Source organism: Excalfactoria chinensis, chromosome 12, assembly GCF_039878825.1.
Source record: "Excalfactoria chinensis isolate bCotChi1 chromosome 12, bCotChi1.hap2, whole genome shotgun sequence".
NCBI lineage: Eukaryota > Metazoa > Chordata > Aves > Galliformes > Phasianidae > Excalfactoria > Excalfactoria chinensis.
Genome location: NC_092836.1, coordinates 14,468,570 through 14,492,663, shown reverse-complemented (window position 1 = coordinate 14,492,663; position 24,094 = coordinate 14,468,570). Strand labels below are relative to the sequence as shown.

General features: G+C 43.7%; 4 protein-coding genes across 14 annotated transcripts in view; 2 read left to right on the top strand and 2 right to left on the bottom strand.

Moving 5' to 3' along the window:
* Positions 1–215: 215 nt before the first annotated feature.
* Positions 216–10,903, top strand: TSEN2 (tRNA splicing endonuclease subunit 2). 4 transcript variants are annotated; one of them, XM_072346920.1, is made up of 12 exons: positions 216–271; positions 790–985; positions 1,708–1,789; positions 2,494–2,530; positions 3,293–3,842; positions 3,950–4,027; positions 4,310–4,360; positions 4,977–5,115; positions 6,139–6,175; positions 6,914–7,025; positions 7,624–7,713; positions 8,219–8,947. In XM_072346920.1, exons 2-12 carry the CDS (start codon positions 812–814, stop codon positions 8,276–8,278), a joined length of 1,410 nt encoding a protein of 469 aa, XP_072203021.1. In that variant the 5' UTR covers positions 216–271; positions 790–811; the 3' UTR covers positions 8,279–8,947. The 4 variants fall into 4 exon arrangements, 3 of the variants coding, with proteins under 3 accessions (XP_072203021.1, XP_072203019.1, XP_072203020.1); XM_072346918.1 differs by lacking the exon at positions 216–271 and adding an exon at positions 311–427 and having other exon boundaries at positions 8,219–8,765; XM_072346919.1 differs by lacking the exon at positions 216–271 and adding an exon at positions 544–593 and having other exon boundaries at positions 8,219–8,765.
* Positions 9,229–11,603, bottom strand: MKRN2OS (MKRN2 opposite strand). Its single transcript, XM_072346926.1, has 4 exons — positions 11,263–11,603; positions 11,106–11,155; positions 10,186–10,348; positions 9,229–9,448 (listed from the first exon to the last, which is right to left on the bottom strand). The coding sequence occupies exons 1-4, from the start codon at positions 11,466–11,468 to the stop codon at positions 9,229–9,231; spliced, it is 639 nt and encodes a 212-aa protein (XP_072203027.1). The 5' UTR covers positions 11,469–11,603.
* MKRN2 (makorin ring finger protein 2) lies at positions 11,493–22,727 on the top strand. 3 transcript variants are annotated; one of them, XM_072346924.1, is made up of 9 exons: positions 11,493–11,657; positions 11,865–11,993; positions 13,359–13,537; positions 14,289–14,593; positions 15,346–15,560; positions 16,204–16,314; positions 18,512–18,656; positions 19,248–19,393; positions 21,542–22,727. In XM_072346924.1, the coding sequence occupies exons 1-8, from the start codon at positions 11,632–11,634 to the stop codon at positions 19,389–19,391; spliced, it is 1,254 nt and encodes a 417-aa protein (XP_072203025.1). In that variant the 5' UTR covers positions 11,493–11,631; the 3' UTR covers positions 19,392–19,393; positions 21,542–22,727. The 3 variants fall into 3 exon arrangements, with proteins under 3 accessions (XP_072203025.1, XP_072203026.1, XP_072203024.1); XM_072346925.1 differs by having other exon boundaries at positions 21,488–22,617; XM_072346923.1 differs by having other exon boundaries at positions 19,248–22,627.
* Positions 22,622–24,094, bottom strand: part of RAF1 (Raf-1 proto-oncogene, serine/threonine kinase) — a 32,785-nt gene continuing 31,312 nt past the window's right edge. For 5 of the 6 annotated variants that reach the window (XM_072346913.1, XM_072346915.1, XM_072346916.1 and 2 more), the window contains one exon: positions 22,622–23,761. In XM_072346913.1, coding sequence (XP_072203014.1) covers positions 23,621–23,761 — 141 coding nt within the window. In that variant the 3' untranslated portion in view covers positions 22,622–23,620. The remainder of the gene's footprint in view (positions 23,762–24,094) is intronic. The other variant, XM_072346917.1, reaches the window with a different exon arrangement.

Here is a 24,094-nt window from a genome sequence, read left to right as displayed (position 1 = left end):
CTCGTGTGGCCTTATAACCTGCACTGTCTATAACCCCGTGCTTCGTATGTCTGCCTTTTAAACAGGGATAAATGAGTTGGCTCATAGCAGCGCTGTGTTTTTGCAGAGTCGCTGTACTAGCAGCCGACACCGCAGCGCTAACGCAGTGCGAGCACGGAGCGCCCTCACGCGACACGAGCTGCCCCGGGCCGCGCGGCACCACCACAGCTCGTGCGCAGGCGCAGCCGGCTGGAGGCGGAGTGACGCGCTGCTGCTGCTGCTGCTGGGACCGGTGCGTGCGGTCGGACCGACGGGCGGCGGCCGCGGGGCCGGGGCTCAGCTCCGCTCAGCTCGGCTCGGCTCCGCTCCCCGCCCGGCTCACAACACCTCGCCCCGGGCGGGACCGCCGGCGCCGAGCGGGGCGGTGCCGCGTGGGTGGTCGCCGAGGGTGCGGCGCCGCGCTGCCGGCCGGGCCTCCTCCCTCGGGCGGGAGGGCGGCGTGACTGACGGCCGCGTGACGGCCGCTCCCCGGGCGGGGCGTGTGAGGGGCTGCGCTGAGGGGCGGCTGCAGAGCCGGGCGCTCCCGGAGCTCGTCCCGGTCGATACCGAAAGCGGTTTGCGCTCGGGCAGCCGTTCTGCGCCTCGTGCTATTCGAAACGCCCGCCTGCCGCGCCGCTCGGGCCGCGGGGCGGGGCCGGGCCGGGTTGGCGGGTGCCTGATGGGGGCAGCGCTGCGACGGGCGCGGGTGAACGTTAGTGAACGTTAGTGAACGTTATCGAGCGCTGAGCACGGCTTGTTTCCGCTTAATAGCAGGAGGCGTTGCTGTGGGGAGATGGCCGAAGCGGCTTTCCATCCCCCGAGAAGGAAAAGGAGGGTGTTTGAGCGCTACCAGGCGCCCTTCCCTGTGGGAGCCGACGGGGGGGATTTCAGGATGTGCCGGGCTGACATGGTGAACAACAACGTCGTGGTGAGGAGCCCCGAGGACATGGATCAGCTGTACAACAAGGTGCTGACCGTGCTGTGCTCCGTGCGGCGGTTGGAGGGCGGTGCTTTGCTCCCTCCGTGTCTTAACTCCTGAAACAAGCACAAAACATCCACTATCAAACCGACAGAAGCAGTGAATTCTTATCCCAGAAAATACGTATTGAAGTGACACAAGGGGAAAAAAACATGCAAAATGTATACTGAGATATTACCTTGTATTGTGACTGCTACCTTTATATTATCAAAATCGTTTGCAGCCCTGTGGAAGCATTTTCTTGTTTTACGGGTCAGGAGTTTGGAATGTTGAGATTTTATTAATAAGTGAGAAAATTCTTGTGACTCTAGAGTTAAATGAAGAGGCTTTTTGAGTAAAATAAGCTGCTTTAGGCCTTCTATGGCTGAGGACCACTTCATCCCCCTTCTTATGCAGTTACTGTATCCCTGTTTTCCTTATGCATGATCACTGTTAATACACAGGTGCTTCTGCCTTTTCTTTCAGAGGTTCCAAGAAGTTGCCTGACAAATGTTTAAAACTGAGGATAAAGACCCGACATTCCCCCAATTAAATTTTCAAGTGCAAACGTTAAATGAGTTATCAGAAGTTAAACAACAGGCTTTGGGCCGAGATTAAAAGCTGCAGGATTTCAGTGATGTTTGTCTGCAAAAGCAGTAAACATTTTGTAGTTTGCAAGTCCGTTTTCTTCCGTTTGATGATAAAATAAGGATTTTTCCTTTTCTTTGAAGGGCTATTTTGGAAAAGGCATTCTTTCAAGGAGTCGGCCAGTGTACAGCATTTCTGATCCTTCGCTGGTTTCCAAGTGGCAAGGTAAGCTGTGCCCATTTGTACTTCTTTTCGTTGTTCTAATAACACTTATGATGTCACTTGTTGAATATATATCTATATAAATCACTCACAAAGTAGTCTGTTGTGCTACGTTACAGTTCAGCCTGTTTCCATATCTTGTCTCTGATAATGCCCAGTACAAGACTCCTAGGAAAACCAGGTGTGTGGTTATCCCTCCATCCATCCTTCTGGACTCCACTGAGTTGTTGTTCAGGAGCTCTGCTAAGTAATGGTGTCATCCTTGGACTTTTCTGCCTACAATTATCAAGCTTTTCTTGGCTTTAAACCCCAGTTTTTACTGTTCATGACATCACAAGGCAAGGACATGTGGATTTTTTAATACACTAGCGGCTGGTTACACCTGGTGTGCTCTTGGTTTGTTAAGGAGAAACTGTTATGCTTTATGCGTATTGTTCACAACAGTTAAATCCCGTAGACATCACTGGATTTGCAGTATCCTTATGTACCCATCGGTAAAGGCTGGAGAAGAGTGGTGTGTTTAGCTGATCTTCTGCAGACTGCTTTACTTTTGGTTACCTCTGTGCCATTTCTAGTTCTCCCACTTAACCAATGCAAACAGGACCAAGATGGCATGGATTATTGAAAGCATGAGTCATTATCTCAGTGATCAAAATGACATGAAAACTCTGTTGATGATACAGTGTATGTTTTTCTCTTAATAACAGGTGCCAACCTAAAAATGCCTATAATCACGTCAAAAAAGTAAGTCAGCTTATGTTACTTTTTTCTTCTCTTTTAGGAGGCAGGAGAATTTAGTTCATGTTTTATCTTGCTTTCAGGATGTGGGCTGTGTCAGTAATGTTGAATTCTGTTTCTTTTTATTTCGTTTATAAATTGTGTTCAGAAAACTTGAAATAAATTAGGTGATACTCAGCGTGGTTTTTGATGTTAGGTTACCTGTGTTAACTGCTGAACAAAAGCCAAGATTAAGTGTGAGTAATGAATTCATATTGCCAAGCATAATTAACTTGTTCCTCAGCTGAGGGGGAGCGAGAGGTTTCTGGGGCAGGCTATTGAAAAACTTTGCCATTTGCTTATTGAATTAATATAGAGTGGGCTGAAGAAGCTCTTAATTTTTATGCTACGTAAGTGCTTTAATTTTTTTCTATATTTTCTCTTAATATTTACTAGCTTGCCCATTTAACAAAATGGGGTGTTGGATCACGTATTTATTTTGTTCCACTTAAATAGGATGTGAACTATCCATAGAGCAGGCATGTTAGCTGCTGTGTTTGCTTCCACTCTGCGATGACAACAAAGAAAACAATTACTTTAATTCAGAAGTTTGGCTTCTTGGGTCCTCACCTTTAGGGAAAACAGCTAGTATTGGCTTTAGTGCTGCGGCACTGAGTGTGCGAAGGCAGATGGGCATTAGGACTGTTGTGGTGTTGTTACATGTGTGTTTTTAAGGTGTTAGAGGGTGTAAAGCCCTGGAACTTCTCATTTATTTTGCTTGTTCTCTAGGTACCAGCAGCGTGTTCAGTGGGCCAAAAGCGCTTTGCAAGAGCAAGGATTTGACAGCTGCTCCGTGACCAAAATTCTTGACAACTACACTAGGCCTCTTGAGTTTCCATTTCTGGAAAAGGGTGGAGCTGAGCAAACTGGTGAAAGCTGTGACACAATGGGCCCAAACACAGAAAATACAGAACTCTCCAGGCAATCTTCTACTGATACTGGAAACGTCGTGACTTCAAGTCCTGAGCATCAGAAGGAATCCTGCCAGAAAGCCTATGCAGAAGGAGATCCAGCTTCTGATGCCGTGCTTGCTCTTGGCTCTAAAGAACGGGAGCCTGCTGACGTGGAAGAGACAGCCCAAGTGTCCTGCCAGAAGCATGGTTCTCATGTGCATTGTGGCTGCAAGGCTAAGGGGGGCCCTGAGCAAGAATCATGTAACATGGCCAAGTCAAGAGAACGTGCCCCAGAGTATGTGCTTGTGCAGGAGGAAGAAGAAAATAGCTTATGTCCTGAAGAGGGCTCTGCTGATGAAGAGGGCTCTGCTCATGAACAAGAAAATGTAAGGCTCTTTGTTTGTTTGTTTAATGGCTATAATCACAGAAAGCTTATTCAGTATTTTTTCCAGTTTAACATCTTAGTAATGTAGTAATTTTTTTATTGTTGTAGTTTGTCAAGAAGGAAAAACTCATCTGCAGAAGAAATCCATTTAGGATTTTTGAATATTTACAACTCAGCTTGGAAGAGGTACGTTTCAAATATTAGATAACATATTAATGCCTGTCTCTGAAACATAAATCCTGCTTCTGTTGTGCTCTTTTCTGAATATATTCACAGTTTTAATACAGTGCCCTCAGGAGTCAACAGCACGTGCATAATTTTTGTGGTACTCTATTGAAATGCAAAGGTCATAAGTAGAAACTTCAGAAGAAACTCACGAGCAATTTGTCTGTCTTGATGTGAGCCTTTGTTCTTGCCTGGAAAATTAACTCTAGATACCAGTTAAAGCTATTCTTTTTGGTTTTTCAGGCTTTTTTCTTGGTGTACGCTTTGGGATGTCTGACTGTTTATTATGGTGAGGTAAGAGATGTGATTAATGGGGGTACCATTGTAATTTGGGGTAATTTGGGCCTCTTTTGCTATGAATGTTTTACCAAATATAACAACACTGTATGTTCTTAATCCCAAAGGAGGGAATACCAAGCAGAGTAATTGTTTTTTTTTTGTCTTCTAACAAGTAATAACATTTCTGCTTATAACATATTGGTCTGACAGTTTTGTTTGTCATGGCAAACACAGCTGCCAAAATATAGGCAAGCAGGATCTTCTGTAGAGGAAGGTTGTTTGTTGCAGCTTGGTTAATAGATTTGGGGGAAGGCAGCATAGGAAGAATATGGTGCATAGTCATATATACAGATTGTTCTTTAATCTTCCTGTGGTTTGAGTTTAAGATCTGTCAGATTTCTTATTGTATAAGAGCCTTATGGGACTGATTGTGAAACGATTGAAAAACCAAATGGAAGCTACAGTTTTCTCTTACATTTGGGGTTTTTGCATGCTGTTCTCTGAAGTTCATTTTCATCATGTTGGGACTGTGATGTCTGATACTTTGCTTTTACTCCGTACTACACACAATATTCTGCACGTGCTGTAATATTAATGTAATGATGTTAATGCCTTCATCTGTGACTTTTAGGAGCCCTTGACAATTTTGAAGCTATGGGAAATTTTCAGCGAGGTGAAGCCTAGTTTTAAAACTACTTACATGGCGTATCATTACTTCCGCAGCAAGGGCTGGGTCCCCAAGGTTGGACTGAAGTATGGAACTGATCTCTGTGAGTAGCTTTCTTTGAACAAACAATCTCTTGCAATTGCTTGTTTGCTAATGGTAGAAATTTCTTGTCATACAGAAGTAATGAGAAGTGTCCATAATCCCTTGCTAAGTAATTCAAGGACTACATTCAGCTCACATTGGCATAAACCATCCAGTTATTCTGTTGTTATGGGAAAATGTGTGTAAAGAAAGGTATCTTCTATGAATTGTACACAAGTCAGCGAGGTTCTGATATTGATCACCTGATTTATTCATTAGATATTAGGTTGGTCATTGTTCCTTTGGCCTGAGTTTGTTGTTCAGCATATTGCTGCATCACCTTGTGCCAGATGAAGTTGATTAGTTTAAGGCTAGTAAAGATTCAGCCCTGCCCTCTAGGTTCTTGTGCTGTGACTTTATTAATTTGATGCTACTAATGTTGCTTTTAGTGGATAACATGCAAATCATGATTGCTACTGGAATAAGGTGCTTTTCTTGAGAGTCAGCTGTATAAAAAAACTTGTTCTAGTTAAAGAGTTAATCTCTTGCAAACTCACAACAGAGGGAAGGCAGGAAATGTGAGCACAGAAATAGAACTTTCAGTGGGTCTATAGATGGGACTGTAGCAGTATTTAGGAACTTGTGGAAAGCGATTGCTTCAAACAGGAATTCAGTGTCTTTCTGTGATCTTCCCCTTGTACTCCAGCAGCTCTACTTGTGTTGCAAATATGGTATTAAGAGCATGAATCTGATGCAGAAAAATTCCAAGCTCTTTTTCCCCATGGCAATTAATAATTTCTTTTGGCTTTTCTGCATTTTTACCTGCCACTTCCTTCTTGGCCCTGCTGCTCCCATATTAATTGTCTGTCTGTCCTCCCCTTCATTTACTGGGACAACTTAATTCTGAGCAAAATTCAGAAGTGCTGAAATTTTTTGTCTAGTGTAGTTAAGATTTATGAAGCATGTAGAAGTATTTATGGAGCCGGATGTTAAACTCAGGCACTAACTGTGATTACCTAACTCAGGTGTTTCTCTTCCTTTTCAGTGCTGTATCGAAAGGGCCCTCCCTTCTATCACGCAAGGTTAGAAGCTTATGTTCTTGGTTAACTTCTTAACTTCAAATCAGGAAGTTTCTCTCATGCTAGTTTAGTGTCTTCACTGGTTAAGCACATACTCCTAACCCACTTTGCCAGATATTCAAACTGGGAATGCAAAAGTGCCTCTTTTAACAGAGGTACTAAGTAACACAGTTTTATTGTATTCTTGTGACAGTAGTAAAATATTACAAGTTAAAAGTTGAAATGAGCATATTTAGCACTCATGATGAATGTAGTTGGGAATATCATTTAGTAATACTGAGTTTTGAAATTATATAGTATGGATAATTTATGTAATTTGGAAGGGGAAAAAAATGTGATTCTTAAGGGATAATCATAGAATGGTCTGGGTTGAAAAGGACCTCAGAGATCATCTCATTTCAACCCCTCTGTGTGGGATAATGATCAATCATGATAATGGTCTTTATTCCTTAGCTAGTCATGTTTAACACCTAAATAGTAAATTGTTCCTAAATATCAGGTTGGCATCCATGAAAGAATAACTCTAAGCACCAGCAAAAGGGTAGGGAGGGAAAGCGCCAGTCAGCACGTTAGCAGTTTGATCTTTTCTCCTCTTGCCTAATGGAAAGAGAGTGAGTTTCTTAGCTGCATGGTGGCCTATTGTTTAATACAGATTATTTTTTTTTACTCAAGTTCTTAAGCTATAAAATCTTCTTAAAACAATTTTCTTTCTGTTAATTGTCCCATCTCCTTTGTTTTCAGTTACTCTGTCATTGCTGAATTAGTTGACAACAATTTTGAAGGTTCTCTTCGCAGACCACTGAGCTGGATGTCCTTGTCTGGCTTGAACAGAACGACTGTTAATGCTTCTAAGGTAATGGCGGAAGCTGCTCATTTTAACAGAGCCTTGAAATGATAAATACACAGTTTAGTTCCAAAATACATGGAATTGGGCATGAGGCTGGAAAGGGAGTTCTGCTTCAAGTGTGCAGAAGAACACGCTGAGTTGCTAGCAGGCAAACAAGTTAATATGCTCTTGATGTCTGGAAGAAGGTTATTAAATTCTTTCCTCTGCAGGAACTTCAAATGTTGTGTGAAGAACTGTAGAAAGACCCAAGGGATGCTTCTTTTCCAGTTACCAAGTCTGTCTTTAAATCCCTCTCTGTGTACAAGGATTTTGTTTTCAGCTTCAGAATCGAAAGTTTCTGGAAACTTTTTCTGTGGTAGAGCCTCATACGTGATGTTATTCTCATAATCATGCTGCTCAGTTGTTGTGTTGTGATTATAGTTTATCTCAACACAGGATTCTGCTTTGATAAGGAAAATGAGATACGCAGATTATACAGCTCTTCTCTGATTTGATTTGCAGAAGACATCTTCTCTCAACTTTCTAATTAACATTTCTAATTGATCAAAACCTGTATAGAAAGAAATCAGTTGAAATTCATTTCTTGTTTTCTGTTTACCAACAGGAACTTATGTTATGCTATTTGATTAAACCATCTGATATGACTGAAGAAGAGATGGCCACACCAGAATGTTTGAAAAGAATTAAGGTTCAGGTGAGTAATTACTTCTCTCTTTTGCCTGTGTTAATTTTCCCTTGGGGCAGCTGGACACATAACAACCTACCAGAAGAGAGCCCTCTTGAAGTGTTGCTTGATTTTTAGCTGGGTTTTGTTTTTACGTGCATGGCTGCAATAAAATAGCTAGATTTATTTGTGCCCTAAGATACGAGAAGTGCTTTACATCCTGTTTAAATACTTCAGGTTTTCCAATCTAAATTTGAATGTTGCTACAACTCTGTTATATTTTCATGGGCGGGGAACCTATGGAAAGCGTGTGGTTTATGGGTGTTTAAAAACAAAGAAAAACAGAATCCTGACTGGGGTTGTAAGGAGCCTTGATCATTGACTACCACCCCTCTGCTGTGGACAGGGTGGCCAAAAACCTAGTCATTTGTTTGCAGAGGTTACATCATGTAAGTCAGTCTGCTCAATCTGACAGTCTCAATGCAGTGGTTTTTATCTTTTTCACTTCTGTAATAGTAGCTATTTTTAATTGCAGGAACTGATTGTAACTCGCTGGGTGTCTTCCCGTGAGCGCAGTGAGCAAGATGATCTTTAGCTGAATGTACAGGAAGAATCTAATTCTTTTTATAAACATTTTGTTGTTTTTTCACCTGATCCCTGAGACAATGGCTCATCATCAGTTTCTCTCAGCATTTTTAGTTGGTATGTATAAATGCTGTCTAAAATCCAATTATATCCTGTTCATTTAATAGAAAGATGTAAAATGGAAATGTCAATGGAGCGATTGCTTTGTTCAAGCTGAACATCTGCGTGTGTGTTGACTGTATGTGGCACAGTGCTGTACTTGTAACTAGAGATTACTTCATGTTTTGGTACTACAATAACTAATACTTCATAGCAGATAGTTCTACCGGGACACTGCTACTTTGCCATGTATTTATATTTCATCGGTTGAAATTAAAAGCTTAAAATGAGGTATGGGTTCTGATATACTCAGAAATAGCATGTTGTAATTTATTACTGTAAGGACTGGAAAAGAAATATATCTGACAATGAGACTGGATTTATTTGTTATAAATCTGTATGCTTTATTAGTAGCTGAAGTAAAGGAAAATGACTTTGTTTTGTCACAGACTTCAGATTTGAGCAACATGCAAGCACAAGTTCCTTTTTTTTGTTTTTTAAACCATATGCATGATGGGGAAAATGGTTTTAAAGAGCTTCTTTCAACAGTTGATTTATTAAATCCCTTAATGATACAGCCATCACGATTTCTAATCTTGAATGTCTCAACAGAACACAATGTACAGGGTCTGTGAATAGGAAAGCATTTTCTCACATGGGCAGTCCCCACAGCAGTTTTTCATGTGTATATTGCAGGAATGTTATTTCATCCAAATACGCGTAGATTCTTGATCCTTCCATGATGCTCAGGTTGACATACGTAAAGTTAATTGTCTTTTTAAGTACATCAGGCAGATTGTGTGTCTTAATGAGGCCTGGTGTCTTACGGCTTCCTTATCCTATAGCATTTTGTAGATTCTTTCAGCACTGTTTTTCTTGATCAGGAAGGGGAACAATGTAGAAGTCTTTAGTGGTTAGCTCCTGATGAAGGGTAATATACTTGGAGGCATTCTTTGTCTGTGGAATCACAAACTTCTCTGTAAATTCACTTTTACTCATCTGCTGCTTTCCTTGTGCAGTCAGTACGCTGTTAATGAATGCCAGTGCATACGTGTAGCAGTTGTGGTCATGTTCTTCATACCTAGGAAAAAGATTGTGGCAGTAAGAGTCAGCACTAATTACTTCTAAGTATTTAAAAAAATACTTCTTTGTTTTTTATCTTGTCAACCTTTGCTCTTCTGTGTTGTTACTGTGTTATCTTGAAAATGTCTTCCTGCAGTGGTAACCTTATGAGGCACCACAGACACTTCATTCAGTGCATTAACTTGCAATCTTAATTAAAATCAACTCTGTTTTATCACTGATACGCTGATACAGTATACAAGTGGAAGTCCCATTGGCAATCATTAGTGCCAGGAGTGCAAGGATTAATACTAACTACATAGGAGTACTCATTTAAAACGTTCTTGACTTTTCTCCCACTACACTAAGCTAGGAGCATGTAACACTTACCTGTGCTTTTCAGCATCAGAATGTTTCCCAGATTCTACCAAATGCTTCATGTTGGCTACTGACAACTTGAGTAATTTACTCCTCTCCTTCACCACACAGTGCTGGTTTTTCCATTGGCCTTGAATAACTACCTGCCATCTGCCTAATCCTCAAGCTTGTTCTATAATCGCCTCATCACATTAAGGTTCACATCCTTAAAAACGATCACTGAGTTTCAAGACAATCTTAAAGGTTTCAGACTGGTTTCTTATCAATGTGTGTGTTCCACAGAGCTGAACGAACCACAAACCTCACAGGATCCAAAACAGAACAGCCTAATTTGTCATCCTAAATATTCCTATTGCATTCACCTTTTCAGCTACATACCTGTGAGGAAGCCACTCCTCTCCCATAGAAAATTCCTCTAGGAGGTGATCCCACTGCTGAAGAAGCTCAAACATATCTGGCTGTACTAGTGGGACACTAATGCACTGCTCCCATCCGGTTTCATCCCTGTGAATGCCCTCTTCATTGTAATTATACACCACTCCTGAAAATAAAGAGCAATGGGCTGGCAGGTAGTACTGGGGAAAATAGATTTGCGTTTTTAAGTGTTGAAAGCTACTGATTTTTTTTCTTAATGCCACTCTTTTAACTAGACCGTAGCTTCCCCTCAGAGACCTTCTAGAACTAGAGCAGGAAGTGCAATGTTTACTTGTATCAAAGCACTGTTGTCATTTTTACAAGGTAATTTCCGATCTCTTAATAAGGACTGCCAGGTTTCATTCTAACACCTCCTATTCAGACCGCTTTTCTGTTAATGCAGTACCTCACTCAAACATCAGTTTGGGCTGCTGTGCTCTGGGGACCTGTAATGACTGTTAACACAGTGTTTGCTTGCTTGTTTTAGTTAGGGATGACTTCAGAGTTAGCAATGACTGTTTAACAAGCCAAGCTTTCTCCAACTTTTGCTGCCTTGCTGTTATTTGTTTGTCATGCATACAGGTCACCCGTCACCTCCATTCTGCAGCTCCTCAGCACTGAGGTGGAACTGGGAGAAGAGGCACATGGCTCTGACTCGCTCAACGCGCGGACTGCTGCAAGGCAAGACAGCTCATTGGATGTGGGGTGTTGGTCTTTACGTGGTACTCTGCGGGCAGCAGCTGGGCTCCCAGCTGGTTACTGCTGTGTGCATTGCACAGCGGTGTGGGTGCACGGCCGGTGTTAGCATCGTGCTCCGTGCAGCGCTGCGTGCCTGAGGCAGCAGTGAGCAGTAGGTTGTCAGCCAGCTACGAAACGCGTGTTACCCCGAGCGCTGGATATCCCGACGTGGAGATCTGCGTTCCCGTCGTATTCTCTGAAAGAAAAACAGCGCCTGTGAAACTGCGAAACGGCAGTTGCTATATTCCCCTGGGCAGCCCCCGGCCCGCCGCCGCGTAACGCCCATCCTCCCGCCGGTCCTACCCCAGGAAGCGGCCGGCCGAGGGCCGCAGCAGGAAGGCGCGGTGCTGCCGGTGCCCGTTGTGGAAGGGGCAGGGCAGGCGCACGGGGGCGGCGCGCAGCCCGGTGCCGCGCAGGGGGCGGCCGCAGGCGGGGCAGAGCGGGGGCGCGCGGCGGCAGAAGATGGCGGCGCCGCAGTGCCGCACGCGCAGGATGGCGGCCGCCTCCATGAGTCCCGCCGAGCGACGCTCTAGCCCGCCGGGCCGCGTCTCTGTGGTGCGGCGCGTCGGGTAATTGTGTCCGTGTCGGCCCCGCCCCTTCCCCGCGGCGGAGCGGAACCCGGGCGTGCGGCGCGCGGAGCCGGCCGGGCGGGGAGGCCGGAGCTGGGCGAGGATGAGCACCAAGCAGGTGACGTGCAGGTGAGCGGCCTGCACGGACGGGCCCGCTCCCACAGGGACGGGGTGGCGGTGGCCGCGGCCCACGCGGCCCCGAACCGGCGGGGTGTCCCGGGAGCGCCTCCCGCGGAGCCGCCGCGCCTCGTGAGGGCCCGTGCTGGGGCGGCGCTCTGCGCGCGGGAAGGCGCCTCCCAGAGAGGATCCATTTCCGGACCGGGTGCTTCTCCACAGGTACTACGTGCAGGGAGTGTGCCGGGAGGGAAACAAGTGTCTGTTTTCGCACGACCTGTCCAGCAGCAAGTCCTCCACCGTCTGCAAGTACTACCAGAAGGGGCAGTGCGCCTATGGAGCCCGCTGCAGGTGAGAGCCGGTGCCGTGCCTCCTGAGGAGCCGGGGGGGACTCGAAGCTCGAGGAGAGATGAGGTGTTTGAGTGGCAAAAACGACAGGATAATTTTCTACCCCTCCTGAAGCCAACGTACGTGGGCTTACATACAGCGTACATAGTGCTATGGTTTGACTGGGCCTTATCCTGTGGAAAAGAGGCATCAGGTTTCATGTGCTTCGCTTCATCGTGAGGAGCGTTGGGCACTAAAAGCAGAACACCGGCTGTGTGGCTCCCCAGGAGGCAGTACGAGGCCATGAGGTTTGCTGTGGGCTGTGCAGGACACAGTAGTGTCCCAGCAGTGCTTTGCTGCTCTGCAGGGTGCAGCACACGGCCGTGTTTCTGCACATCCCAGTGCTGAAGTTAGAGGAGTTGTGGTTCTGCCTTAAAGCAAAGCGGGTGTTCTTTGTGCTCCTCTCAGCTTTGTGGGCAGTGGTTCCGTGCCTTATGCTGCGGCCTTTGGGTTCAAACTCCTGCAGAGGTGCTCTGGTAGATGTTGTGTGCTAGGGAATGTTCTGTGCCATCAGCAGTGCGCTGCAGAGCTGGGGCTTCTTCCCAGCGCCATTCTGATGGCAGAGCCCTGTGTCTGTGGTACTCAGCAGCAGCCAGAGCTGTCAGGGTGTCGTGTGGCTGCAGTTGCTGCATTGTGTTCCTTCCCTGGCCTTTGCCTGTTGTATCAGACCTGCATCCAGCTGCACTTCGAGTTCTGCAGCTCTCATAAACTGCTCAGATGGAATTAGCACTGTATGCCACCGCAGATGGCAGCTGCGGAGTGCTGATCTGCTGCTCCAGCAGTGCTGGGACAGCTGATGGCTCTGGATGCGGATGGGCTGCTGATGTTTATGGCTTTGCTGGAGAAACCTTTGTACTGTACTGGTTGCTTTGTTCTGCTGCTGAGAGCATATTTCCATAGTCATTTGGAACCTTTCCTGTCCTGTGTGCAGACACGACATCACGGTGGTATGGGAGCAGGAAGTTTTTATGTCCCTGCTTGGACAGGGAGAATGAGGTCACATCAGTCCTTACTGCACGGCTCTTTAATTTTGCTTCTCAGAGAAATGACAACAAAGCTCTTTGCGTGAGGATGACAAAGACCTGATCTAACGTGCACGTGAATGATGGTCTTTCAGCTGTGATAGGCCTCTCTAGAGAGAAAAATCTTGACATGCTTTCATTTTGCAGAGTCTAAGAAGTCTTTCAGTTTGGCTTTGGAAGAGACTGAACATTTCAGGCAACTTGTTAAAACAACCCTTTCTGTAAATAAGTACATTCAAAGTAGCGGTCCTTCCACTGTGCCCTGAGCTGAGCTGAGCTTTTCCAGCACTTACTGTGTTTCTCACAGGTACGACCACGTCAGGCTCCCTGCCTCTGGGGGTGCAGCAGCTCCTGTGCCTCCTGCTATGGCATCAGCAGCTCTGCTCAGCCCTCGCCCTGCACCTGAGCACAGCACAGCTGCAACCAAGAGCAAGCTGCGTGAGAGTGGCAAACGGGAGAAGAAGACGCTTGTGCTCAGGGACAGAAGTGAGTAGGAGGCTACTGTGCTTATCCTTGATGTTGTCCTCTGGTTCTGGCTCATTTTTCATGTTTTTTTAACTTGAGTTTCAAGGACAGTGGGGAAGAGGTTCTGGAGATCTTCCTTATTTTGTGAGGCCCCTTTCCTCTAAACAACTGTGCCTGTCAGTACCTCTTAATGACGGTGTTTAACTGACTGGCTTTTAACCTGGCTTGTCCTGGAAGATGTTTTTGGTTTGGGGTGGGTTTCTTGGTCAGAACGCTGCCTGTCAGATCTTTCTGTGCATTTTGTTCTCAGTGAAATGGCGTTTAAAAGTGTGAAACCTGGCTGCTTTGTGCCAGGTGTTGCTGGCTGGAGGATGGTGGCAGTGCTCAGGAACATGAACACAGGGACATCCATCCCTCTGTGTGATGCTGCGGGGCAAAGCTACTGAGCTTTGTTGCTGGTGCTGTTCCCATTGGTTATCATGCTGAGTGGGGCCAGTTACACCCATGTGCCATGAGGTGTTTGGTTTTGTTTTTTTTACCATGTTTGTTAACAGAGCAGCTGAAGAGACCTTGAAACTGGTCTTTTCAATAGGTGGTTTGTGAGAGGTCTTGTAATGTAGGAGTGAAAGAGGCTTAGGACTGAGAAGAATTTATTTAGAAGACATTTAAAAAGCTAAAAACTGGTATTCATTGAAAAGAAAGTATAGGGAGCTTCTTGTGTCGGTTTTGTGCTGTGTTTTGTGTTGTTAATATTACATTTTTCTTTCTTAAGATCTGTGTGGCTTGAATGAAGAGAAGGAAAAAGCCAGTGCCGCAAATGATGTGGTGTGTTGCAATGACAAAAGTGATCATGTGGAAATGAAGCCCCATTCGTATTTGGAAGCTATTTGCAGTGGGCTGGAAGATCCGGTAGCTGGAAGTTCCTTTGGTGATGGGGAGCAGCTGTGTCCTTACGCTGCAGCAGGAGCCTGCCACTTCGGGGAGCGCTGCCTTTACCTGCACGGGGACGTGTGTGAAATATGCGGGCTGCAAGTGCTTCACCCTTTTGACCAAGAACAGAGGAAGGCTCACGAGATGGTAATGTTAACATGAAATCGGTGTGAGATGTGTGTGCTTAGTGCTACGTTTGGTTTGTTTGTTTTAAAAATAGAAAGGTGTGTTTTGTGGAATAGCCTGTTGTAGTTTGTCTATCTGTAGAATGACAAGCATCCAGGGCCCCAGTGGTAACACTGATGCTGACAGCACTTTACAGTGACTTCCCCTTTCCTATGGGAAACTTGCCTTCTCCCCAAATACTCTAGAACTCTTTTAGGAAGATGTCTTTTGTAGCCGACGGGAGGTCTCAGTTGTAATGCTGTAAAAGAAATTGATACATCACTGAGCACGGTGTGATAACTGCTGTAAGACACCCGTAGTAAGAAACCAGTTCCTTATCTAGGGTAAAACTTAGATCCTGATGACTGAGGCCTTCCTGATAAACAGAGTAACATCCTGAGTGCAGCATCCATACTGGACCCTGAATTATGGATATCTGAAGCACTGCCTTGCATAACTGTTGCTCTGTAACAGATGTAGACGGGTGTAAATTAAATGTTCAGGCAGCCCTACCTGTGATACTTAGAAAGCTACAGAGAACGTGGGAGGGTGGAATTATGTGATCACTCTTAAAGTTCTGAAGATTATATGATGATGATGAAGGATAGTAGGGTTGCTCTCCATCAGTGTATCGTGTTTTTCCTGTAATAGATTCATGTCATAGACACTTTGGCTTTACAAAGAATGGTCCAATATATAGACTACAATAATCAGTGACATCTCTCCTGTGACAGATGTGCATGGCAACATTTGAGCATGAGATGGAGAAGGCCTTTGCCTTTCAGGCAAGTCAGGACAAAGTGTGCAGCATCTGCATGGAAGTGGTATACGAAAAGCCATCAGCCTCAGAGAGGAGATTTGGGATCCTCTCCAACTGCAATCACACGTACTGTTTGTCCTGCATCCGGCAGTGGAGGTGTGCCAAGCAGTTTGAGAATCCAATTATAAAGTAAGTTCATGTTAACCAGCCCGTTGTCTTCGTGACCTGTGTCAGTGGGGTGGGCATTCTGCTGTACTTTGACATTATAAGAGGAATAAATGTGGTTGTAAGAGATCTCGTAGCTATAAATACTAGTACATCCATTAGTAAAATATGAGCTCAGAAAATCTTGGTCCAAGTGCTAGAAATGTGCACAGTAGTACAAGGCCAGGCAGGGTGCATCAGTTTGAAAAGCACTCCCTGCAGAGACACCAGGTGTTCCATGGGGCTTCTGTGGCAGGGGTAGTAACACTTTATTGCTGTGCACTGGAACTTTAGCCACATTTCTTCAGAAAATATCTATTTATTTTGTTCAAGTCTTGAAATAAATGCAAAGCAGCACAAGGCTTACTGCATTTGGCAACCCTGCCTGTGGCAGTGGGTTGGAACTAAATGATCTTTGAGGTCCTTTCCAAGCCAAGTCATTCTATGAGTCAGCCAGATTATTTCAGCTGATGCTAGTAACAAACGTGCCCATATGTGCTGCGAAGTTGTCTGGTCAGCCTGGCAGACTGTCTCCCTTCCACTCTGGGACATGCAGTTCCTGGCTAATACACCGAGCGCTGCTTTCAGAAAGTAACAAAGCGTTGTTTCTCTATCTCGATCCATTCAGGTCTTGCCCAGAGTGCCGTGTGATATCAGAGTTCGTCATTCCCAGCGCTTATTGGGTAGAAGACCAGGAGAAGAAAAACGAGCTGATTGAAGCATTTAAGCAGGGAGTGGGGTAAGTTCATCAACCAAAGTACTCCTCGTGTTGTCCTTGAGTTTCACCAACACTTAATCAATCAAAGTGCCTCTATTTTTAAGCTTTTTGTAATTACGATCTATTCTACAGATAACTCTTTATCACTGGTAACAGCACACTGTTCTTTATAAGCTGAACTTTGTGACTGCTATCGAAGGGTCTGTTGTAATTATAGTTCAGGAGGTACTTGAACTCGTGAAATATTGAGGCTGTTTCAGTTCACTTGTCAAAACTGGATACATGTGCCTTCTGTTGGGTGTAACTGCCTGGAGGGTTGTCACACACTGAGGAAAACAAATGAGAAAGGAAAACTTAATTTTTACGATATGGGATACGCATTTACAGGTCTTATGTAATGGCTACTGGAAACGTAAAATACTGCATCACTCCATTCCCGTTATTGTCTAGTAAAGATTTGCCTGGTGATTGGAACACTGGGGAGGTCTGTGAAAGCATTGTGTTACAGCAGCTTTGCAAAGCTGTGCTTGCATGGAGATCGTAAGGGTCACTTTATTCAGAGAACAATGAGGAACCATTACTTACCTCACTCTTTAAAGGGAAACAAGCAGGATTATGCCTGACACAAATGAGTCATGGCTGTCTTGCAATATTGTGCATAGATTAACTGTGACGTGCACCAGCTTTTAAAACTTGCCTTATGGAGTCAGCATAGCAATTACTTAAATCTGTGCACAGCTGTCCTACCAGCTCTTCAGCTTCTTGGGGAGTTTTGTCTTACAGCTTAGCAGCAGAATTGCTGAAAGCGGTAATACTCCATTAAATGTTCAAACCAGCTTCTTGCTTTATGTTTATTGTTGGACAAAGTAGTTGAATAGAATCACTTTACAGAATCACAGAGTTGAGGGGGTTGGAAGGGATATTTGGAGATCATCAGTCCAAACCCCTGCTAAAGCAGGCTCCCTGCTGCAGGTTGCACAGGTAGACATCCACATGGCTTTTGAATATCTTGTGGAGTGTCCTTCTCCTCTTTGGGCCGCTGAGGAGCTTTTTGTTTTCAATACCTTGTTGCCATTGTGGTTTCATATTTTAATTCTAAACGAGTTTGTATTGAGGGTAATAAGTTGTGCTAAAAATCTTGGCTTAGTGGTTTGTAAATGACCACATTCTACGTAAGTAGACTTGTTTTGTTGGAAAAGTGGTGTCAGGTAGCGGTGTTACAAGTTGGGTTTTGGCTTTTGGTTTTGTTATTTCGAGAATACAGAAAGGGGCTTTTGCTTTAAGCGCTCAGCTAAGAGTATCACGTTGCGTTATAATTTCTGAACCAGAGGGTTTTATGAATGATCTCTTGGCAGTTAAATTAATTTGAGGGTGTGTTGTTTCATAGAAAAAATGCCAGTAATGTGTTTGTTAAAGGGAAGTCTAAGAGCAGGGGTGCTCACCGTGCAGATCCATTCTGCAAGAGAAGTCCTGACTGAGTTAGGTTGGAACACAAGTGCTCTGTGACTTCAGGTTTCCAAGACAGATCAGTTTCACTTTGAATGCACTGCCTGCATTTGGGGCAGTGTTTTTGTCTTTCGTTGTGGTTTCTTCCCCATGTATTTGTTGTTTTGTAGGCTGTGTGTAGGTTATAGGGAACAGTTTTGTGCCATTTGCACATTGTTTGGATGTTCAATTGCAATTTCCCTGTAGTTCCCTCCAGATACTTCTCTTTGGAGAACAACCCATCACACCACCCCTCCGCAATAACACCTTCATAGAAAGTGGTTACACAGCTCCAGAAAATTAGCTGACCAGCAAAGCTGATGGAAACTTAATTCTGTTATTATTATCGCAGAACTGCCAAAGAAAATGATGAGAAGAACTCAATTCGTTCATAAAAACAAAGTGATCAAGGAAGTGGGGAGGAGTGCTAACAAATAGCAGTGGGTTTGTTCAGTGTGATAGAAATGCATCCCTGCTGGATAGATGGCATTCTTTGAACGTCATTTCATTTCAGTGGCTTAAGATATTTTTTCTTTATAAACTTACGATGGTGCTCAATTGTGTATTCCTTTGTCCACCCTTAGATTTCTTTCCAATCTGCTTTAACTGTTAACAGTTAAGGAGACCAGAACTCTTGGTACGTTAGTGGTACTAGCAGACTACAGTTGTAATAGTACAGAGTGATCTGCTTCCTCGCTAGCTGAAGGCAACAACTCTTTTCTCATTGAAACAGGAAAAAACCCTGCAAGTACTTTGAACAAGGGAAAGGAACTTGTCCATTTGGAGGAAAGTGTCTTTACCTTCATGCCTATCCAGATGGGACACGAGCTGAGCCTGAGAAACCAAGGAAACAGCTCAGCTCTGAGGGAACCGTGCGGGTAAGGAAATGTTACAGTCAGTTGTAATTGAAGACACTCCTTGAATGTGAAGTGCACTACTTAAAGATGTGTCATACAATGGGTGGCCTCAGAAAAGTATCTCTCAGCTTTCCTTGAGGCAGAGGTTTGTTATTAGGAAGCCACCTTTCATTTAATAACAATAATTCATCTTGTTTTCCCAGTGCTTCTCATTGCCGATCTTTTTCTCAAGGAGGTTCTACGGTTAAAGCTTTGACTTAAAGTGGTATTAAAAATTAGTATTGCTTGCCTAGACCTAGCAGGTCCAGTTCACAGCTAAAATGGTTAAAGCCTTCTCAAAGTCTCATTATAGCTCAGCCAGCATCTGGAATGGTTGACAGGCCTTCTAGTTTAACAGTACTTAGATACAGCTCATTACTACTGGCTGGTTAGACACCAGCTATTTCTTATGTTGTAACTTTCTCAGCAGATATTGCTGAAACAATTAATAAATGCCAACTTTTCAGTCTCAACTTTTTTAAATAAAGAAGTTCATGAGGAAAGGTGACTGAGAAAGGAAATGAACTTCTAATGGACGTGGGCCAAGCTAAATCAGGTTTTCTTCTATTGCAGTTCTTCAACTCTGTTCGCCTGTGGGACTTTATTGAAGACAGGGAAAGTAGGACGGTGAGCAGCACAGATGATCAAGTAACAGAACTCGGAGAACTTTTCATGCACCTTTCTGGGGCTGAGGAGGATTCTGCTACTTCTCAATAAAGGCAAGCAAAGGTCCTTTCTTCTGTAACAATCTAGCTATTTATTTAGCAGTGGTTTTACTACTTACAGCACAGCTGGACTGACTGAATGTGCCCTGTGGTCTACTTGTGCAGTCCTGGTGAAGTTTTCAGATAGTTGTTGTTGTATGGCGACAAGAGTACTAACTTATATTTAAAAAGTTTAAATTGATTGCATGGAAAAAAATCCCTTGATCCCAAGAGGGTCGTCTTCCTCTTGGCCTGACATAAGCTGTCTTGTAAATTGAATGGTAGTGTTACATACAGCTCCTCTCTTGCCTTTTAAAGCATAATGTGTTAAAAACTGTTGCTCTAGCTGCATAGGGTGCATATTTCCCCCTAAATTAACTGAGTGTTTATCTGCAGAAACACACTAGGATCCGTGCAGCTTTTCCTTTTTTAAAAACAACAACAAAAGTGCTCATACATCATATGTCAAAGCATCGAGTTCAGAGTAGGGCTCAGTGTATTCCTACCGTGAATGCTTCAGTAGTGAGGGCACTGCCAGGCTGTCAGAGATGGTACAAATCAGGTTCCTACCACTGTTGTAAAGTAACGAGGTGTATAGTTGCAGGAAAGGTTTCCTAATTTCCTACAGCACCTGCCGTAAAGCAAATGCAATTTAGAACCTCCAGGCAGAGCTGTAGTTCCAAGTACTGGAGTAAAAAATGCACAGGTAAACAATACTTGCAGCACAAAGTTGGTACTGGGCACTGCGTAAGAAGTCAGAAACTTTCAATATTGAAACAGTAGTAGATAATTTTTGCTTGTTTTTACAAGATCAAATGTGTTTAATTCAAAGGGAAACCTTCATTTGGGTTAAAGCAAAAATTAAATGAGGTAACTAAATAATGTTCTGATCCCCCTCTATCAATGATTTGCATCTGTACCATGTTGAATCATTTCAGTCAAAAAAGAAACAGTGAGCACTGCTCACCCTGCCTGTGGGGGCAGCAGATACTTCGGGCTTCTCCATTGCCCTGTATTTCTAGCATACCGAGTCACATCCTTCTGTAGTGTATTCTCAGGGCAGCCCTACTTCCAAGTACCTCACGGCCCCAGCTGGCAGTTAGTTATTTAAAGGGCAGGTGAAGTTCCAGGTGTCTCCCTGCAGGACCTTGTTCTCATTAGAAGGAAGCACTGGTCGAGGTCCAGGAAATCAGGTATTGAAGCACATCTCTTCTGAGCCAACTGCAATGTTAGCAAATTCTTTCTTTGGATTTTAAGTCATGATTGAGCTGCTGAAGCTTTGAGAATCATTTTAAGTTCTGTTGTAATTATACTCCTAGCAAAAGCGATTCATGACATGACAGTTGAATTTGTAAAAGTTACTTTTGCTGAGTCATTTGTATCAACTCTGCAGTTAATTGACTAAAATAGCTCCTGGGTATTTAGTACAAGCAAAGATTTTTTTCCATGCAAGTGCAGCATGTAATCTTGAAAGTCAAGCAACGGGCCAACACTTCTGCTACCTTATGAACACACACTGCCCATCAGTCACTGTAAGGTTGTTCACCGTTTGAGGACTGCAGCATTTGAGAAAGCTGGATTGTTGAGATGGCAGAAATTGCTGTGAAGCAAGGTGTATTTAGAGGCATTTGTGTAAAACAGCCCTTTGTCCCTCTGGTTTGTTACACAGCTTCCATCTCTGCCGGCTAACAAACCAGTTCCCAAGAGTGAACATGCAAACTTTGCTCTCTGTTCTGATCTAGGAGATGTAGTGATGTTTGCAGGATTATTTCAGCGCTAAAATTCATTCTGCACAGTGCTTACTCTACTCTTTAGTCAGTCCTTGCTCATAAACATCTAGAACCACTTACCGCTCTGCTTCTTTTTAAAACTGGCATTTGAAGGCACAAGTCATGGTCCTTATCTAGTAAATCGTATCACAGTGCAGCTCTTATCACTCACTGCGAAGGTGAAGGAAGGTAAGTACAGCTGAGAGGTGCAGTTCTGTCAGATGGATGCTCTTTCTTGCGTACTTTCTACTCAACAATACGCACTTACACCCCTTAGCCTCCCCACTGAAGCTTTTTTTTTTTAGCTGTTCCTACACTTTTTTCACATTAATATTTTCAGCAATGAAAAATATACATTGAAAAATAGTCAGTGAAGAGTCCTTACCTTCGACAGGGCATTCCTGGAGCAAAGTAACAAGAAAACCAAGCAGGAAACAAAAATCTGGTGTACAGAAGGTGACTTGTTTTTCAGAGCTGCCTAGCAATTACATCAAGACAAGCTCTAATGTGAAAGCAGTAGGACGGACTCAGACCTTTTACCTTCTTCATTTTACAGCTTTCAAACTCTAGATTGACATCAAATACTAATAAAAATAACACTCCTGCTTTCATAAAAAGAACCTGTTTTTAAATCAGAATGAACCATTACTTTCCTTTTGGGGGTTCAGTGCTAAAGGAAGAGCAGCTTTTCATAGAAGCATAGAACCATGAAGGTTGGAAGAGACCGATATTGCCCACTAACCACATCCTGCCGTGCCACATCTGCCTCGTTGTTTGAACACCTCCAGGGACAGCAACTCCACCACCTCCCTTTTCCATTATTCCTTCTTTTTCAACACTAATTAAAATGAAGGTAAAATAAGAAAGGGCTGCAATTAAACTAACAAGAACACCATTGAAAAGCATGCCAATCTGTATACAGCACTGTTTCCACCAATGCCAAATGCACATTTAAGGCAATGCTCAATTACAAGGATGAAATGCTAATCCCTGGGTGATGTTCTGAGGACAGTCAAGCTATTTAACCGGTACATTTCTGGCTTATGCATTTGAAATTCTCCTCTACTTGAACAGAACACTGATCTAAAAAGTAACTCTTAGGTCAGACCACCTATTTCTTGTCACCTGCTGCCCAATCAACCAATACAAAACACGTCACCTAAGGGAAAAAAAACAGGCTCACAGAAGATTCAATGCAGAGCAGAAATGGTGCAGGTGACTCACCTGATGGTGTATCAGTGTATGTATCTAGTAGATGCTGCTGAAAGATTGTTACAGTAACACCAACACCATCTTGTAAGTAAAGTGAATGGGAACCGATAGGTTGTCACATCTAGTATTTTATCTATTTTTACTGGTGCAGTTAATATTTATCCTAAAAATGATTCCAAATGTTATTTCCTGAACTTTTCAAATGTAAATGTGTGTCAAAATATGAGTTACTACATTAAATGATGACATTGAATCTTAAACCTAAAATTTAATTTATTTTATTAAAATAAGATAATCAGAGGAACCTTGGCTTACAATAAATGCATTTTCTCAGGAGCAATAAAAACAAAATTAAAACCCAAATCAGCAAGAAAAACTGTATATGCTCAGTTTCCTCTTGATAGTGCATCTCTTGGACGACAGCTTCAGATGGGATGAAAACTATGCTCGTTTTGCAGAAGTATACTGATACTGTTAATTAGCCTTTTATCAGCCATGAAAGCCTGTCTTTCTGCACTTACCACCTCATTGGGCTGCAAGAAACAAGTCCATAGTACCAAAAAAAGCCGCTTAAGTTACCGAAGATGACCGTAGCAAGACTGGCTAGCTTCCTTCTCTGAGCAGTACAGTTTAGAATATACTCCATTCCTTTGCAAGAGTTTTTCTTCTATGTGCAAAACTATTGCAAAACTATTTTGTGTTGAATTAGCATTTTAACTTATTTCATTGGCTTGATGAAAGCTCTTAGGCAGGAGCTGATTTCCAGAAAGTTTCTTTCTTCTTCCCTCAGTCTTGTTTGCAGTTACCCATTTCCAGCAAAACTCCCCCGGTGTGAAGTGGCACGGGGCAATCAGAGAGCACCGGAACGCATCATCTTGCTTTCCTCAAATGCCAGGGCAGGTCATCCCTGCTGTAAAAAATACCAGTTTATCAGCAGATTCAAATCAACCCAGAAACACTGCCAAAGAAACATCCATCTCTTCGGTGTATGGGAAAAATAAGGCTCAAGTGCATCTATTAAAAAAATAGTAATAGACCTCTTGATTTGTAGTCTGTTAACTATCCCAGTAGAAGAAACTGTAGAAAAAGGCAATGTGGAGCTGTGTCCCTGCAGGGTAAGAACTGCAAACATCCTTAGCAGCTTGTTCTTAAACGGGGATGCCGATGATCCTGCTGGCACTGATCCTGTACACTGAGGCATTAAAAGCACAACTTCTGTTCCTTTCCCATCACTGGAGATTAAAGGAAGGGAAGCACAATCCTAAAAAACAGGCAGTCTTGTGGATGTTAATGTGCAAGAATTTATGTCCTCTGTATGGGATGCGCGGTGCAGAGATGGTTCGGAAGCACTCCGGTTGATTTTGGGTAAAGAATGTTGCAGCAGTTCAATGGAAGACAGGATCTGAGGGAGAGACACACAAAATGAGAAGATGATGTGTTAGAAAGATCCATTTCTTTTCAAGTAAGTCTTAAACCTTCATTCATTTCTTAGGGCTTTACCAGTACCCATAAGGGAGCAATATACTACATGGAGACTGAAAACAATACGCAAGCAATGTTCCAGTTTAAAGAATCCAACTGTGCCACAGAGTTTCATTACTGGGAGGACACTCACTGGGCTCCAGGGGATAGGCAGATACTTCTCAATTAAGAGTTTGTCAATAAAGCAATCAAGAAACAAGCACCTATGTACTCTGCAACAGTGTAGCAGGGAAAGAATGGCATCTTCCTCCTA